Genomic DNA, 15221 nt, shown 5'->3' on the forward strand with positions numbered 1-15221 from the left:
CAGAGATTTGGCTCTCCAGGGCTTAGGGTCTAGATGGGGGACCAAGGTATGTTCTGAAACAAACTACAGTACAAGGAAGTAAATGGTAAATGTCATGTGGGTGAGGTAGTACACACATCCTAGAGAAGTTCAGTGGAGAAAGATGTGTGTGGGCTGTCTGGTTCAGGGAAGGCTTCCTGGAGGAGGGCACATTTTATTTATTCATTTGCATTTATTCATTCGTAGCCTACTCTGTGCCAGGCACGGTTCTAGGCACAGGGACAGAGCTGTGAAGATGTGACACCCAATGTCTGTTTCCTTGAAACTTACTCTGTGTGATAGTCAGAAACACACACACAGAGAGAGAGAGAGAGAGAGAGAGAGAGAGAGAGAGAGAGAGAGTGCAAGAGGAAGAACAAACAAACAAAAAAACAAACAAAGATAAATTAAGAAAGTAATGGGTGCTATACATTTTTTTAAAAAGTGATTGTGGTACTGGTTTAATTTGTTCTCTCTGAGGAAGTGACATTAAAGCTGGTACTTGAAAGACAAGAATCTATCCATGGACATATATACACTACCAAAGGTAAGGTAGATAGTTAGTGGGAAGCAGCTGCATAGCACAGGGAGATCAGCTCGGTGCTGTGTGACCTCCTAGAGGGGTGGGATAGGGAGGGTGGGAGGGAGACACAAGAGGGAGGAGATACGGCGATATATGTATATGTATAGCGATTCACTTTGTTATAAAGCAGAAACGAACACACCATTTTAAAGCAATTATACTCCAATAAAGATGTTAAAAAAAAAAAAAAAGAATCTATCCATGGGAAGAGCGGGCACTGGACATTCCAGGCAGGGGGAATATCATCTCCATTCTCCTAAAGAGCGCATCTTCTATGCTCAGCAATCTATTGAATGGTTGGAAATATGGCAGCTATGCTGCCTAGAGGATTGTGATCAACATGTTCTTAATGATGGTAAGGCTCAGGGTGAAACTCACCTGCGGAATCTGTCAAATGCGGGCGTGTGCTAATGTGCTATGTCAGGGGAACCAGAGCGAGCATCGATGACTATTGGTTTTTACCGAGAAGGCATCTGAGATAAGACTAATGACCGCAATAAAGGAGTCTTATCAGCCTCTAGGGTTATTTCAAAGGTGGGTGAATTGAAAAAGGACTGAATGGAACACCTGGGTTTTTATCCCAGTTCTTCCACTATCCACTTCTGTGTCTGTGGACAAGTTACTTTACCTCTTGGACCTCTTTGGTCACCTGTGAGATGGGATTATAGACTATATCATATTCTAGGTCTCTTCCACTTCTCAGGCTTTGCAACTCCATGCTCCCAAGAAAAGTAGCACCCTGTTTTAGCGTTTGTGACATGTATCAATACTTTGGAAGAAAAGAAAATGTCCCTTTTTTCTCTCTTCTCCACCGTCTGTGCTCAGAGCCTCAGGAGCTATGGTGCAACGTGGTTTAATTTCCTGGAGCTCATGAATGTCTGTAGCATTTTAATGTTATTATATAGGAATATGGAGCTCCTTTGAAGGAAACTCTTACTACTGTAATAAATATTGATCATTTACTCAATTTACATCCTCAAAGAATTTGAGGCAACATAACTATAATAATAAATAGAAGGTTGGGAGAGCCAGGAAGGAGGCGTGAAAGAGTGACAGGGTTCAGCTCACTTCCTGAGGGTCAGAGAAGACTTCCTGGAAGGGGAACCATCTGAGCTGAGAAATGAGTACCTGTGACAGGTGGGGCATGGAAGGCAAGGGTAGGCTATAAGTAGGACGACCATATCCTAGTTTCCCCAGGACGGTCTCAGTTTCTACCTCTGTCCTGGTGTAATTCTCACCAGTGTCCCTTGTCACTCTCAAAAAGCATCCCAGTTTGGAAGATAAATTACACAGTCGCCGTAGCTATAAGTGACACTCTCTCAGAGGCCTGAATCTCCCCATGGCTGACAGGATCTGAGAGAAGAAGAGAGAAGCCAGGAATGACTGTAAACTTGCCAGTCGGTTGCCTGGTAAAACAGACGTAAGATACAGGAAAAAGTAGCCTGAGAAGGAGTTGTCAACTAGGAGGAAAGATTATGAATTCAGTTTTAGATTGGACAGATAGAGCTGGAAGGGGATTGGCACAACACTGGGTCCAACTCTTCCTTTTGAAGATAAAGGGACGCGGGCAAAGGATATGAGTCAGGACTGGAACCCGGGCTTCTCCCGCGACAGCCTGCAGCTCTAGCCTCTCACCACCACCACCCACCCCCGTCTTGAGCTCAACAGTTTTCCTCCAATATTCATGTCTGCTCGGAACCTGTGCCCTTACTTAGAAATATCTTTGCAAATATAATCAAGCTAAGATGAAGTCATCCTGGCGTAATCCAATGACAGGTGCCAAGGAACGTCGAGGATTGCAGGGGAGCCGCCAGAAGCTAGGAAGGGGCAAGGAAGGATCCTCCCTTAGAGCCTTTGGAGGGGGCATGGCCCTGCCAACACCTTGATCTTGAACTTCTAGCCTCCAGAGCCGTGAGAGAATATACTGCTGTTGTTTCAAGCTGCCCGTTTGTGGTGTTTTGTGACAGCAGCCCTGGGACACTGATCTACCATCTGAGCTTCACATGGAGCTGAGAGGCATGAGAACATATGGGGCTGGAGTGCAGAGGAGTGGTCAGGATTGAAAACAGAGCCTGGGCTGGGAACGGGAACGTGGGAATGGAAGCGAGAACCAAAGGGAAGAGAAGAAAGGAGCTCTGAGGACAGACTGTCAGGAGGAAGGAGAGGCCGAGGGTGCTGCCTGAAGGGCAGGAAGAGAGTGGAAGTGAGGGAGGAATTCCTGAGGAGGCGGGCTTCAGAGGTTCCCGCCAGGAGAGGCGGGCTGATCCGGCAGTGAGATCATTGGTGACCTTTTCAAGAGCTCCTTTCGAAAAGTGCGGGAGTGAAGAACCTAGGGGTAAGACGGGAATAAAGACACAGACCTACTAGAGAATGGACTTGAGGACATGGGGAGGGGGAAGGGTAAGCTGGGACAAAGCGAGAGAGTGGCATGGACATATATACACTGCCAAATGTAAAATAAATAGCTGGTGGGAAGCAGCCGCATAGCACAGGGAGATCAGCTCGGTGCTTTGTGACCACATAGAGGGCTGGGATAGGGAGGGTGGGAGGGAGGGAGACGCAAGAGGGAAGAGATATGGGGGTACTTGTATATGTATAGCTGAGTCACTTTGTTATAAAGCAGAAACTAACACACCATTGTAAAGCAATTATACTCCAATAAAGATGTTACTAAAAAAAAAGTGCAGGAGTTAGAAACCACGGAAGGCTTCAGGAGTGAATGCCTTGTAAGGAGGGATGGCCAGGGGCGATCATTCTTTCTGGGGCTTCAGAATGGAGAAGAGAAATAGGGCAATAGCTTAAGGCGGGGAACAGGGAAGAGGGATTTTATTAGGCTATGGAGGATTGAGTATATTTGTGGAAAAAGGTGAGGAAAGGGAAAGATGACAGATGCAAGCTCTTTTGGTGGGTGGCTACGGATGGCCCAAGGCCACCCGTGCAAACACACAGATGTGGCACACCCTACCCACAATTCAGCCACTGCTTGGCCTCCACTGGGGCCTCAGGGCTCCTCTGCTACCCATTCCGTCCACCTCTGGGGCTTTGAGACATCTGCTAGGTGATGGGTTCTTGAGTGAGAGTGGGAATGACCGCAGTGCAGAGACCCTGATGTGAGGAGGGTATGGCTGGCATCGTTGGGTCTCATCTGTGAAAGTGCAGGGGGCAGCTGCCATGGAGGATAGCACACGTATCCACAGGACAGGAGTCAGGGTGGGGGGTGGCTGTCGCATAGCAGGGGGGCCCAGCCCTATCACAAGGGACTCAGCAGCAGAGTCTGCAGCAGTGCGAGCCCGGCAGGCTTCTGGGAGGCAGAGCTGGGCAACACTCCTCTCTCAACCCGCTGATTAAACTACCAGCTCGGACCCTCTCTTGCCACCACCTTTCATAAAAGGAAGCCCCGTAAACTGAGGCAGCTCTGCCTTCTCTGTGCCTGGTGGCCCACCCCCCCATCCCTTCCTTACTTGATGGGGGGCTCTGGAGGGAGGCTAGCTTTTGGCCTCCATTTCTTCTGTCTCAAGGAGGGACTCATCCCTAAGGATGAATCACAGATAGAGCCTTTAGGGAACACAGTGCTGTCTTTAGGAAAGCAAGAGGTTCTGGGATTATAGGGTCAGATGTGTAAATGAGGGAGACACCCTGCATGTCTAGAGACCCGCGCAGCCCTTCCAACGTATACACTTGACTTAAAGATAACAGAGCTGCTTCCCTGGTGGCGCAGTAGTTGAGAGTCCGCCTGCCGATGCAGGGGACATGGGTTCGTGCCCCGGTCCGGGAAGATCCCACATGCCGCGGAGCGGCTGGGCCCGTGAGCCATGGCTGCTGAGCCTGTGCTCTGCAATGGGAGAGACCACAACAGTGAGAGGCCCGCGTACTGCAAAAAAAAAAAGATAACAGAGATGTGGAAGAGTTCACATTGTGATAAACAAAGGCAAAATGCACACCCCACCTGGTACCCAGCACATGATGATCTAGGAGACATCACACCAGCTGCAGTCCCTCCATGGTCCGGGCCTCTCTTCTGTTAGAGGAATTCTGGGGCTCCAGGGGGAGACACAGCATTGGCTAAATTCTGGGTAGGGTGTTAATATATCTGTGTGTTGCATGGGTGGGCAGGTGGATGCCAGGGTTTAAGTAATTATTGTGAAAAAGGTAGGATTTTGGAGGAAGCCTGGACCTCTTAACTCTATACTCTTAACTCCTTTCTGTCCTCTTTCCTCCCAACACCCCCAAATTATATATACTTCACCACGAGCTTCTATTCTATTTTTTTCTGTATTTCATTCACCATGTGTTAAGTGGCAGTGCCCATGGTAAGCAGGTGAGGAAGCATGCCAACCAAAAGGGCCAGAGCCACATAGCTGCTAAATGGTGGAATCTGGGCTTGAACAGGTCCATGACTCCAACTCAAGTGCTCTTCCCCCTACACCCTCTGTAACTTCCCGTTTCTAAGCGGAGCTTGACTCCCAGTTGGGCTAAAGCAGCATGATGACGTCTTCAGAACTTCAACATTTGGGAACTTTATGTAAGACTTGGCTGGAACCAGCAAGTCATTCTGAGTCTCCTGGTTTACCCCACAGGGCAGGATCTCCGTTCTGCTCCTGGGTCCTTCCAGTGCTGCCTCCTTGTTGGCAGTGTGGTCAAAGCACTGGGTTATGGTGTCTGGGATCTCACCCCTCCTTGCAAGCAGGCCTTCCTCAGAGATCTAAGACTGGCTGCTGCATTCTGACATCTAGGGAAGCCTCCTTCATTATGATGCCCATTTGCTACTATACAGAATATTGTTGGATGGGAAGGAAGAGCTGAAACCTAGGTGGGGACTCCAGAGATGATTCTCAGACCCACACCTCCAAATTGGCTTCCCAAGGGAACCTCCACCACATCCTCAAAGGTGAAGGCCACCTGTGGAAGCTATGGTGCTGCCACCATCCCTGCTGCCACTCCCACTGCCACAATTGCCTCTCAAAATTCATGAACTTGGTGTCCAGACCCTGCAATGCTATTGTAACAGGCAAGCCACTGCCCACCCCAACTGCTCCTAACCCTATGATTTCACTAGGCAGCGTATAACTTCAAAGCAGCAGGAAGGTGGTCTCTATCTGCTTTCCACTTCCCAGATCTCCCTAGTTCACCTAACTGGCAGAATATAAATTATAGCTAGACTCCTAGTTGCAAAGGAGTCTGAGAAATGTGGTTTCAAATTTTCTGGTCACTACAGTACAAGGAGAAGTTTAAGGTGGACGCTGAGGACCAAACCACCATATATATTGGTGAGAAAAAATATTGAATATTCAAAATAAATATTCCAAAGATTTTCTAAATGCTTCTGGCTTAACGTTTGTTTAATGAAATTTAAAAAAAGTCTTAGGTACCTGAAGATTATGGGCATGTTCACAAGTGCCAAGAGTCCTCTTAACCATCCACAAGCTTACTTTTCTTCACCACTATCACCATTGCAGAGTTCAGGGGGTTTCTCATCCGTTGGGAGATTAGATCTGAAAAAGAATGATCCATTTTCATTCTTTCCATTTTTTTCAATTATAGAAACAATACAAGCATTGTTTGTCTGAAAAATATAGTAAAAATACCTCTAATCCTATGTCACTATCACAATAACCACTTCACTCTTTTCCTCTGCATATTTACATCTTTGTGAATGTAATGTTCATAGAATTTTGTTTTGTTTTTTCACATAACATTGCATCATAATTATTTCCCATGTCGTTGCGTAGCCACAATTTTAATGGCCCCATAGTATTTCATGAATACAGGTATCATAATTTGCTCGGCCAATGTTCTCTAGTTGAACATTTTGGTTGTTTCCAATTATTTATTACTATGAATAATGCTTTGAAGAGCGTCATGCATATTCAGACAGTTGTGTCACATTCCCTGAAGTGGGACGATGAGTTAATATGTACTGGTTAAAGGGTATCCATTTTTACACGAGTATCAACAGGTTTTGACCAACGTTTCTTCAAAATCACCTCTGGCAAAAGCAATTACTAAATTGTTCTCCAGCAATTACTAAATACAGAGCGTGTTTCTACCTAGCCCATCCTTAGCACCGGTCTTGGGAGCAACTTTTGGCAGCTACCAAAATTGGGGAAATGGTGCCCTTGGCCATGAAGACTCTATTGACATCCCTCGCATCACTGAATCTCAAATCCCAGAGAGCTGCCTGGGTTGTTATGACCCAAATCTTGGGACCAGGGTGAGGCCAAAGAGGGTGTGCAGCATCTTCAGGGTCTCCTGCACCTTTTCATATCTCAAGGCACAGCTTTTCTGACCAGAGAAGCCTTCTTTGGATAAGGTGCAGTAAAAGTTGATCAGCTCCAGCCAAATCTTAAGCCCAGAACATGCACATTTAGATGTGCAGTTGCCATGCTTTCAGGGAGCCTTAGATAAACAGGCAGGTTACTCCCCTACTTTTTGATTACTCCCCCTTCCCCCAGATGGAGAAAGACAATATTATTTAGGTTAAAATAAAACAGTCTGGGTTACACTTTATTTAAGAAGATAGCTTGGGATGAGTTTAAGATCGAGAAGACTAGAGTCTTTAAAGATAGGCAGATGCAATCCTGCACGATTTCACTCTCTTGGCCACTTTGCACCCTACTGTGAGACCAGGCTTCTAAAGTCCCTCCAGCCCCAGGAAAACGTGCTGAAGGCGCCTACTCAGAAGGGCTCCATCCTGGTGACTACTTATTGCCCGGTCCAGGGCAGGGTGGATTTAGCCTCTTGGTGAGAATAAGGAGGCACAAGTTTTGCTCTATGTATTATGTGTTTTCAGTGAGACAGAAAAATTCGAGTAAGTGGCCGTTTTCCTCAACGAAGCAGCCTGGCACAGCATCTTGAGTTTTCACTTTGTTCCCTCCACGGGACATGCTCTCGAGCTGCACGAAAGGAGGTGCACCCCTCATATCGCGCAGTGGGTCCTCAATTCTAGAATTCCACTCCACCTCCACGTGTGCCTCCACCCCTCCCCTCCTCCAGCCACCATAACTGCTCCATAAATGACGTTCGCAGCAACTTCCCCCCTCCAGGCCTGAGGAATGCCAAAGCTTGCTGAGCAATACTGTTTGCAAAATCCCCGGCTCTGGGGGCAGATTTTCCGCTGCTCCGAATCTCCCTCCAGCCTCAAGCATTGCCCAATCCCTACGGTCCGGCTGACCCTCCCCAGCGACTGCCCCAAACCAGGCAGCACCACCCCAACAGGAGGTAAGACAACTTCCCGGGACACCCCAACGTCTCCTTTCGCCCCCATCCGGTAGCTTGGAAATTTGCACTGGGCAGTGACGTCACACTGGGAGGCGGGTCCCCACTGTCCCGCACACCAATGGTGCGGCCGCGGCCGGCCTCTACTTTCCCAGTGATTGGTGCCCCTCTGCTCCACCCCAGCCCGCCATGGCGTCAGGCGCCGCAGCACCCGGGAGGTGGTTCCCACTTTAAAGAAGTGAAGTTTTTCGCCCCCTCCCCCTCCCCGCCCGCCTCCTGCAGCCTCCCGCGCCCAGCGGAGCCGGCGGATGGAGCTACGCTGCGGCGGCGTAGGGAGCCAGGCTGGAGGGCGCAGGATGGATGGGGACAGCCGAGATGGCGGCGGCGGCGGCGGCTGCAAGGACGCCGGGTCGGAGGACTATGAGAACCTGCCGACCAGCGTCTCCTTATCCATCCACATGACAGCCGGAGCGATGGCCGGGATCCTGGAGCACTCGGTCATGTACCCGGTAGACTCAGTGAAGGTGAGGCGCGAGGGGACTTTAGGGACGGAGCGAGCGGAGAGGAGAGCGCGCGCGCGTGCGTTTGCATCCCGCGCAGGAGCAGCCTGGATGCAGCTCTCCGAAACCGCGCTCTCCTCGGGGCCGCGGCGCCCCGGATCTCCTGGGTCTCACCGGGAGTTGGCGCGCGTAGCCGGGGCGCCGAGGAGCGCGCTGCGCAGCTCCTTCCGCTGTGCGCCTGGGCCCTGGGGGCACCCCCCGCGCCCACGAGGGTGCCCCAGCCGGCGCCCCGCTCCGCCGCTCCCGCCGAGTTCCCGGCCCGGGCTGCTGGCGGCGCTGCGGCCGGCGAGGAGGAGTGGCGAGCGCCGCTGGCCTCGGTGGTGGCGGCGGGGTTCCCGAGGGAGGCGGCCAGTGCAGCTTTGCACAGTCTTACCACTGTCTGGCCACGCGATCGGAGAGTTTGCGGTCCCGGGTCGTTGCGGCTCCAGCTGGCGCTCCCGGTGTCCAAGCCGTGGCGAGCGGCGTCCGCCGGCCGGTGCCGGGTGGCCGAGGCTGCCCACACGTGCGCTGTCCCGGAGGGACCCGCCGCCGGGAGCGCTAACCACGCTCGCGCCGAGGAACGTGTCCCCGGTCCGGCCGGCCGGCCCGGCCACCCGCCCTCCGGCTGTCGAGCCGCTGAGAGGCAGTAAGACTTGCAGTGACATTTGCCTTCTCATTTTGTTGCAGGGAGGCGGGCAGGCAGGGAGAGCGTGTGCTATACAGCCTTTCTTACGGTTTGTGTAATAGAGGTTCGGTTGGCCCGGTACTTCCCGGGTAGTTTTAAATGCATTTCTGTAAGGAGGCAGTTTTAGCCAGGCGGATTTTGCCTGAGTTGACCTCAGTCAGCCTGTTCAGGATACCGAATGGCCAGGGGATAGAGTGCTGAGGGGGAGTAACACTAGTACTGACACATCGCACTTTTGTGGGCAGAACTCATCTAAAACACACAGCAACCCTGGGGATTAACAGATGAAGAAACCGTGGCACAGAGAGGTGAACAGATTAGCCTGCCCGGGCTCATGAGCCACTGTATCCTCCGACTCCAGCCTCAGTGTGCTTTGGGTGATTTGGGGACCTCTCCGGGTGGCAGTTATCTTGGAAGGCAGGCCCAGCAGAGTTCCCCAGTTAGCATCTGTATCTTGTTGCTGATGCTGGCCCCATGTGAGTGGCGTGAAGGCCAGAATGTCTAATGCAGAGGGTTTTCCCTGCCCTGGGCAGCTCTCAGAGCTGGCAGTCAGGGGCTGGACAGACACGGGTCCAGAGAGAAGACCATGGGCATTGGCAGTAAGGTGAGCCCAAGTCTTATATTGTGCTGCTGGGACTGAGCCATCACCCCTTCTCTCCCTCCGGCATCCCAGTGGGGAATTAAGGGAATGGTCCTTGCCTGCCGGGGTTACAGAGGCCACAGGGAGATCTTGTCTTTTAGGTTTCCGAAGCTGCTCCAGGAAAGACCCTGGACAGATACCAGGTGGCATTTGTGTAGGAAAGAATCCCTCACATGTAATAAAATTCCCCATGTTTGAAGTTGTTGTCTCAGGCGCCTTGGACAGAGTGTGGGAAAGTTAGGAGCAGGGAGATGTTATTTGAGCAGGCACCAGACCTGTACCACTTCTGAGGCCCTTGGTCTCTGCTGTGAGTTTGGTTCAGGGCATCATTTTAGCTTATCTTTAGGATTACGAATAGTCAGTCATGCCTTTTGAGCTCCCTGTGACACTCTGAAGAGGCATTAATCTCACGTGTTTAAATGTTGTGATCTGTGTTTAGTTTCCTCCCTGCCCCTCCTTCTGCCCCATGGACGCTGGTCTGTTTTGATCCATTTGTCACTGTGTACTTAGTATTACTTTCCGTAGCGGTTGGTTTTCACCTGTGACCAGGTTAACGTGGCGTGTATGATCGAAGGAGCTGGTCTTACTGTCCTAGGCAAGTCATTCTGTGGGGCTTGACTGTAAAATGAAGGCTTGGGTTAACTAACCAGGAAGGTTTTCTTGGTTCTGCGATTATAATCCTAGCTCTGAATAACAACCCTTAGGGGTTCTTCTGGTTTTGAGCATGCAGGTTTGGCTTTAAAGCCCCTCTTGTTTTTTGGCTACAACTTTCTTGGATTACTCTTTTCACTTTGCAGCAGGGATGAAAGGCACAGAGTTAAGTGGTATGAGCCCCACTATGTGACCACAGTGAGGCTGTGGCAGAGTGCCAACGTGTGCCAAGACCAGCATGGTTGTCATGTGTCCAACATGAGATATGCTTCAGTCACGGGAATGCTCTACTTGGGGAGACCTTCACTGTGTTCTTCTTAAATATTTGGGAAGATGAAGACTGTGAGTAATTGAATCAGGAGCCCTGGGCTGGGGTTCAAGCCCGGCCCCTAACTTGTTTCATGCCTTAGGCACGGTTCTGTGTCTTAGTTTTGTCACTAGTAAAACGGAGGCTGTGGACCAGTTCAGTATTTCCCATTTTTAACCTGTCCCCCTTTCTATGAACACAGAACACTCGTCCTCTTTTTTTTTTTTTTTTTTTGTGGTACACGGGCCTCTCACTGTTGTGGCCTCTCCCGTTGCGGAGCACAGGCTCCGGATGCGCAGGCTCAGCGGCCATGGCTCACGGGCCCAGCCACTCCGCGGCATGTGGGATCTTCCCAGAACGGGGCACGAACCCGTGTCCCCTGCATCGGCAGGCGGACTCTCAACCACTGCGCCACCAGCGAAGCCCCCACTCGTCCTCTTTACGTATTACACCTGAAGCCAAATCAATGTAAGTTGTATCTTGAAAGGGGAAAAAAAAAAAGTTTTCTTTGATTTTATAAGGCACACAGTTTTAACCTGTTCTTGTAAAGTTCAGTGAGAGTGTTGGATGGGCCTGCTTTTTCCAGTTTTTCTCTCCTAGATAGTGTGAACCATGGTGCTCAGGGGTGGTCACTTTCATTTCTGAGCCCAGTGAGCTGTTAGGTTGGGTCATTGAGTGCAAATAGGTCAGCCTTGCTAATGCTTCCCACTGTAACATTACATACATTTTCCCATGAAGTCCCATCCCCCCCACCATGTCACCTTAATGATCTGCATTTTTCAAACTGGGTGGTGACCCATCAGTGGGAGCAACATTTTTTTAAAAAACTAATTAATAATTAATTTTGGGCTGTATTGGGTCTTTGTTGCTGCGTGTGGGCTTTCTCCAGTTGCTGTGAGCGGGGGCTACTCTTCGTTGCGGTACGCAGGCTTCTCGTTGCGGTGGCTTCTCTTGTTGCGGAGCATGGGCTCTAGGCGTGCGGGCTTCAGTTGTTGCGGCACATGGGCTTCAGTAGTTGTGGCTCGCGGGCTCAGTAGTTGTGGCTGGCGGGCTCTAGAGCGCAGGCTCAGTAGTTGTGGCGCACGGGCTTAGTTGCTCTGAGGCATGTGGGATCTTCGCGGACCAGGGCTCCAACCGGTGTCCCGTGCATTGGCAGGCGGATTCTTAACCACTGCGCCACCAGGGAAGTCCCGGGAGCAACATTTTTGAAAAGCCAGATTGGTGCGAGTACAAAACACGGGCACGTGTGGCATGCGGTAAGGAGCAGTGTCGCTCCATGAAATTCTGCTTGGCTGTGTGTGTGTGTGTGTGTGTGTGTGTTCCCTGAGTGGCTGTGTAAAGTGCACTTCTGGCTGGGGATTATGGGCAAAAACGTCAGAAAAACACTGAACCTCATAATCACTAGTGCCTCTTGAGCTCCAGCAGTCAACAGCCTGTGATTATTAAGTGGGTATTTGGAAGACTTTGGGCAACTTTTCTCCTCTTTCCTGTGTCTTCCTCTGTCACTTGTCCCCGCGCTGGTGGCATATGAGTACTCACTCATCCATAAAGGGCCAGGCTGCTGGGACCCCGTACTGGTCCCAGGGGAGCGAGCGAGGGGCCTCCATAGGGCTCTCGCCAAAGGGTAGCCACGACTTGCTCCTTTCCAACTGGGGCTTTGCAGCCCCTCTACCGTGAGCCTCTCCCTGGTGCTCCAGAGGGGCCAGTGGCGTGGTCGCCTAGACCAGCACTTGGGGTGGATGTGAGAACCCCTGATCGGGAGCGCTCAGGGCTGTGGGGAGAATGCCAGGTGGGTGGAGGAGGAAATTCCAACCAGATTAGGCACACCGCTCGCAGACCATGCTGAGTCCTGCGGTGGCGAAAGCCGGGGCAGAAGGAAACAGGAAAGATTTGAAGCGAGGGAACTTCCGCTGACCCTTTCACAGCCCTTCTCTTGTTTTGCTTGTCAGGGAAACTCAGTCCTCAAGCTCTGCTGGGGGAAGCCCTCCTTCCCCGCCAGGGTGCAGCCCGATGGCAGGGCACTGACTGCTGGCCGAGCGGGTTAAGGCTCAGCCTTCTCTCTAGGAGCTGGTGGCTGCCGGGCCAGTTAGAAACCTCGCTTGGCCTTGGGGGTTTCTGTCGCCGGCCCTGCTGAGCTCCGAGCAGCAGCAGCGAGCCAGGCAGGTGCCAGGAGGCTCTGCATTCCTCCACTTCTGACTTTGCTCATCCTTCCTGGTCCCAGCAGTGCAAGCTGACTGCTAGGGTCCTCTGGGGAGGTGGGGGGCAGGGGGCGAAGGCAGCTGCCGGTGTCCCTCCCACCCACTCCAGTGCTTTCGAAACCAAGTACCCTCCAGTAGATGCCATTCTGCTTTGAAAGGGTGTGAAATCCCAAATTGCTCTCGTTCTTGCAACAAAATTATAGTGATCCTTCCTGTCTCCTGGAGATCCCGCCCCTCCCTTCTTTTCCGTCCTCCTTCAGCGGGAGGCGCTTTTCTGAAAGGTGGATTTCGGAGTGGCGTGGAGTCCAGCGAGGAGTCCTCTTGAACTTCTGTCCGGTTGTCTGTGTCATGAACACCCAGGCCGTGTGCTGATGCCCAGGGCTGGGGTCTGCTGGAGGAGTGGGAAAAGGGATCTCAGGCGGTCCCAGATCAGCGCTTGGCCCCCATGTGGCCACTTTCCGGCCGGCTGCGGGCCCCCTCTGCCCAGAAGTGGGGGAGAGGGAGGCTAGAGCAAAGGGCTTGGAGGGGAGCCCCTAGGATTATAGCTGGCAGTCAAGGCGGCCTCAGCTTTTTAACAGCGGGAGGCACTTGGGGCTAATTGGGGAGATTCAATTACATTGTTTAAGCCATACAGGGGTGTGCACATGGGGTAGGGGGGTGTGCACATGAAGTGGGGGGGCGTGTCATGTGGAAGGGAGGGCGTGGCTCTGTGGAGTAGGCCTTCCATAGTTTCCTGGTTTCCGTTGGGCACCTTTTAGCCATCTGTGGCCCTTTCATTGAAGAGGACTTTTATCCCACCGCTCTTGGGGGCGGTGACCAATCTCCAGACTTGAGTCCCACTTTTCTTCTTTTACAGGCTTGGGTTCTGGACCCCTTCTGACTTTCCCTGACCCACTGGATGAACTGGCTTGCTTGTGTTCAAGGAAGCCTTTGGTAGTCCCTCTTGAACCCCAGAACTGGCTCTTTTCTCCCCTGGTACCCAAGGGGTACTTTCCTTCTCAGAGAGTTTTCTTTTTGTTTTTAATCTTCATTGAGTTCTGCTTCTCCGAAAGTCTGCCCTCCCCTCCCAGCCTCCACCTGGAATGTTTGCTGCCGTCATTTTTCATAGGAGACTTGCATCCGATCACTGTCTCTTTAACTGCAAACCTGCCCTCAAGCTCCTTCTGGCCACAGTTTCTCACCCTCAGAGAACTATCTTGGGGCAATTCAGGTCCCAGTCTTGGACTTAACCGGTTGGGCAGGACACTTAGCTTTTCTGAGGTCTAGTTCTCTTATCTGTGAAATGCAGACACAAATTTTCTTCCTGCTTTTTCTCACCTGAACCAACTTTCCATTGCTTCCTTCTTCCCTTGTTTTCCCGTCGGAACCCATGGAAGTTCCGTGTAACAGGCTCCCTTACATCTTCACTGAGTTTTCCTTCCTCCTGCCGGTGCTCTTCTCCTGAGACCCCCACTTCCCTGAAGCCTCTCAAGAAAAGATGGTTCCCATCGCCTCAAACCACATGCCTTGGGGCTGCTGCCCTCTGGCTGTTCATCACCCCCCTTATCAACTGCTCCTTCCCCTTTGAGGCTCCCGCCATCCACTTCCACCAGTGTCCATCCCTCTTCTCTCTCTGTCCCCACTCACCTCCTGCTCTATTGGGATGGCAGGATGGGTAGGGGCGGGGGCCCCTGAGCCTGACTGCATGGACTAGGTCCTGCTTCCCACTTGGGTGTGACCTGGGGCAAGTTTCTTCATCCACCTCTGTGCCCAGTTTCCCCACCTGTAAAAAAAAGGACAAGATGGTACTGATGTCCCAGGTGGCTGTGAGCGTTGAGTCCTTACTGCGCTTATCAGAACCTGCCGTGTATGAGTGTCCCCTAGGTGGGAGCTCTCAGGTTCATCATGGTCATCATCAATGACGTGATCCAGTCGCTTTCCCTCGTTCTCTGAATGTTGGCGTCTGGCTCATAGACCACTCCTCTACCCTGAATCCCATCATCATCCTGAGACTGTCCCCTCTTGGCCACCACCCAACGAACACCCAAATCCCTCCATTCTTTACGTTGCTCAGATCGAGGGCTGTTACCTCCACGGGGCCTTGTCCTGACCCAGAACCTTTCCGCCTCTGAAATCGTGCGTTCAGACGTCTCATAGCCTGGCCACAGCTTTCTCATGGTCACACTGTGCTAGGGCTCCTGTCTCTTCTCTCTCTCCTCTGAGCGCATCCCTGGCTTCCTCAGCCCATCCCTGCAGCCACTCCCGGGCCCGCAGTTTCTCTGCCTTTGGTTCTTCCAACGCTGGCCTGCCCACACCTAATCCCTAACAACCCACCACCCGCTGGGCAGCCGAGCCCTTCGGGAGAAAACCACACTGCTGCCCCGTGTGCCAGGCCTCTGCGGGCCC

At 51.9% G+C, this 15221-nt stretch overlaps 1 protein-coding gene across 1 annotated transcript in view; it reads left to right on the forward strand.

The window, feature by feature from the left end:
* The first annotated feature begins 8015 nt into the window (after positions 1–8015).
* SLC25A37 (solute carrier family 25 member 37) overlaps positions 8016–15221 on the forward strand; it is a 43705-nt gene continuing 36499 nt past the window's right edge. Inside the window, exon 1 of the mRNA XM_060155680.1 lies at positions 8016–8340. Coding sequence (XP_060011663.1) covers positions 8125–8340 — 216 coding nt within the window. The 5' untranslated portion in view covers positions 8016–8124. The remainder of the gene's footprint in view (positions 8341–15221) is intronic.

Source organism: Lagenorhynchus albirostris, chromosome 7, assembly GCF_949774975.1.
Source record: "Lagenorhynchus albirostris chromosome 7, mLagAlb1.1, whole genome shotgun sequence".
Classification (NCBI taxonomy): domain Eukaryota; kingdom Metazoa; phylum Chordata; class Mammalia; order Artiodactyla; family Delphinidae; genus Lagenorhynchus; species Lagenorhynchus albirostris.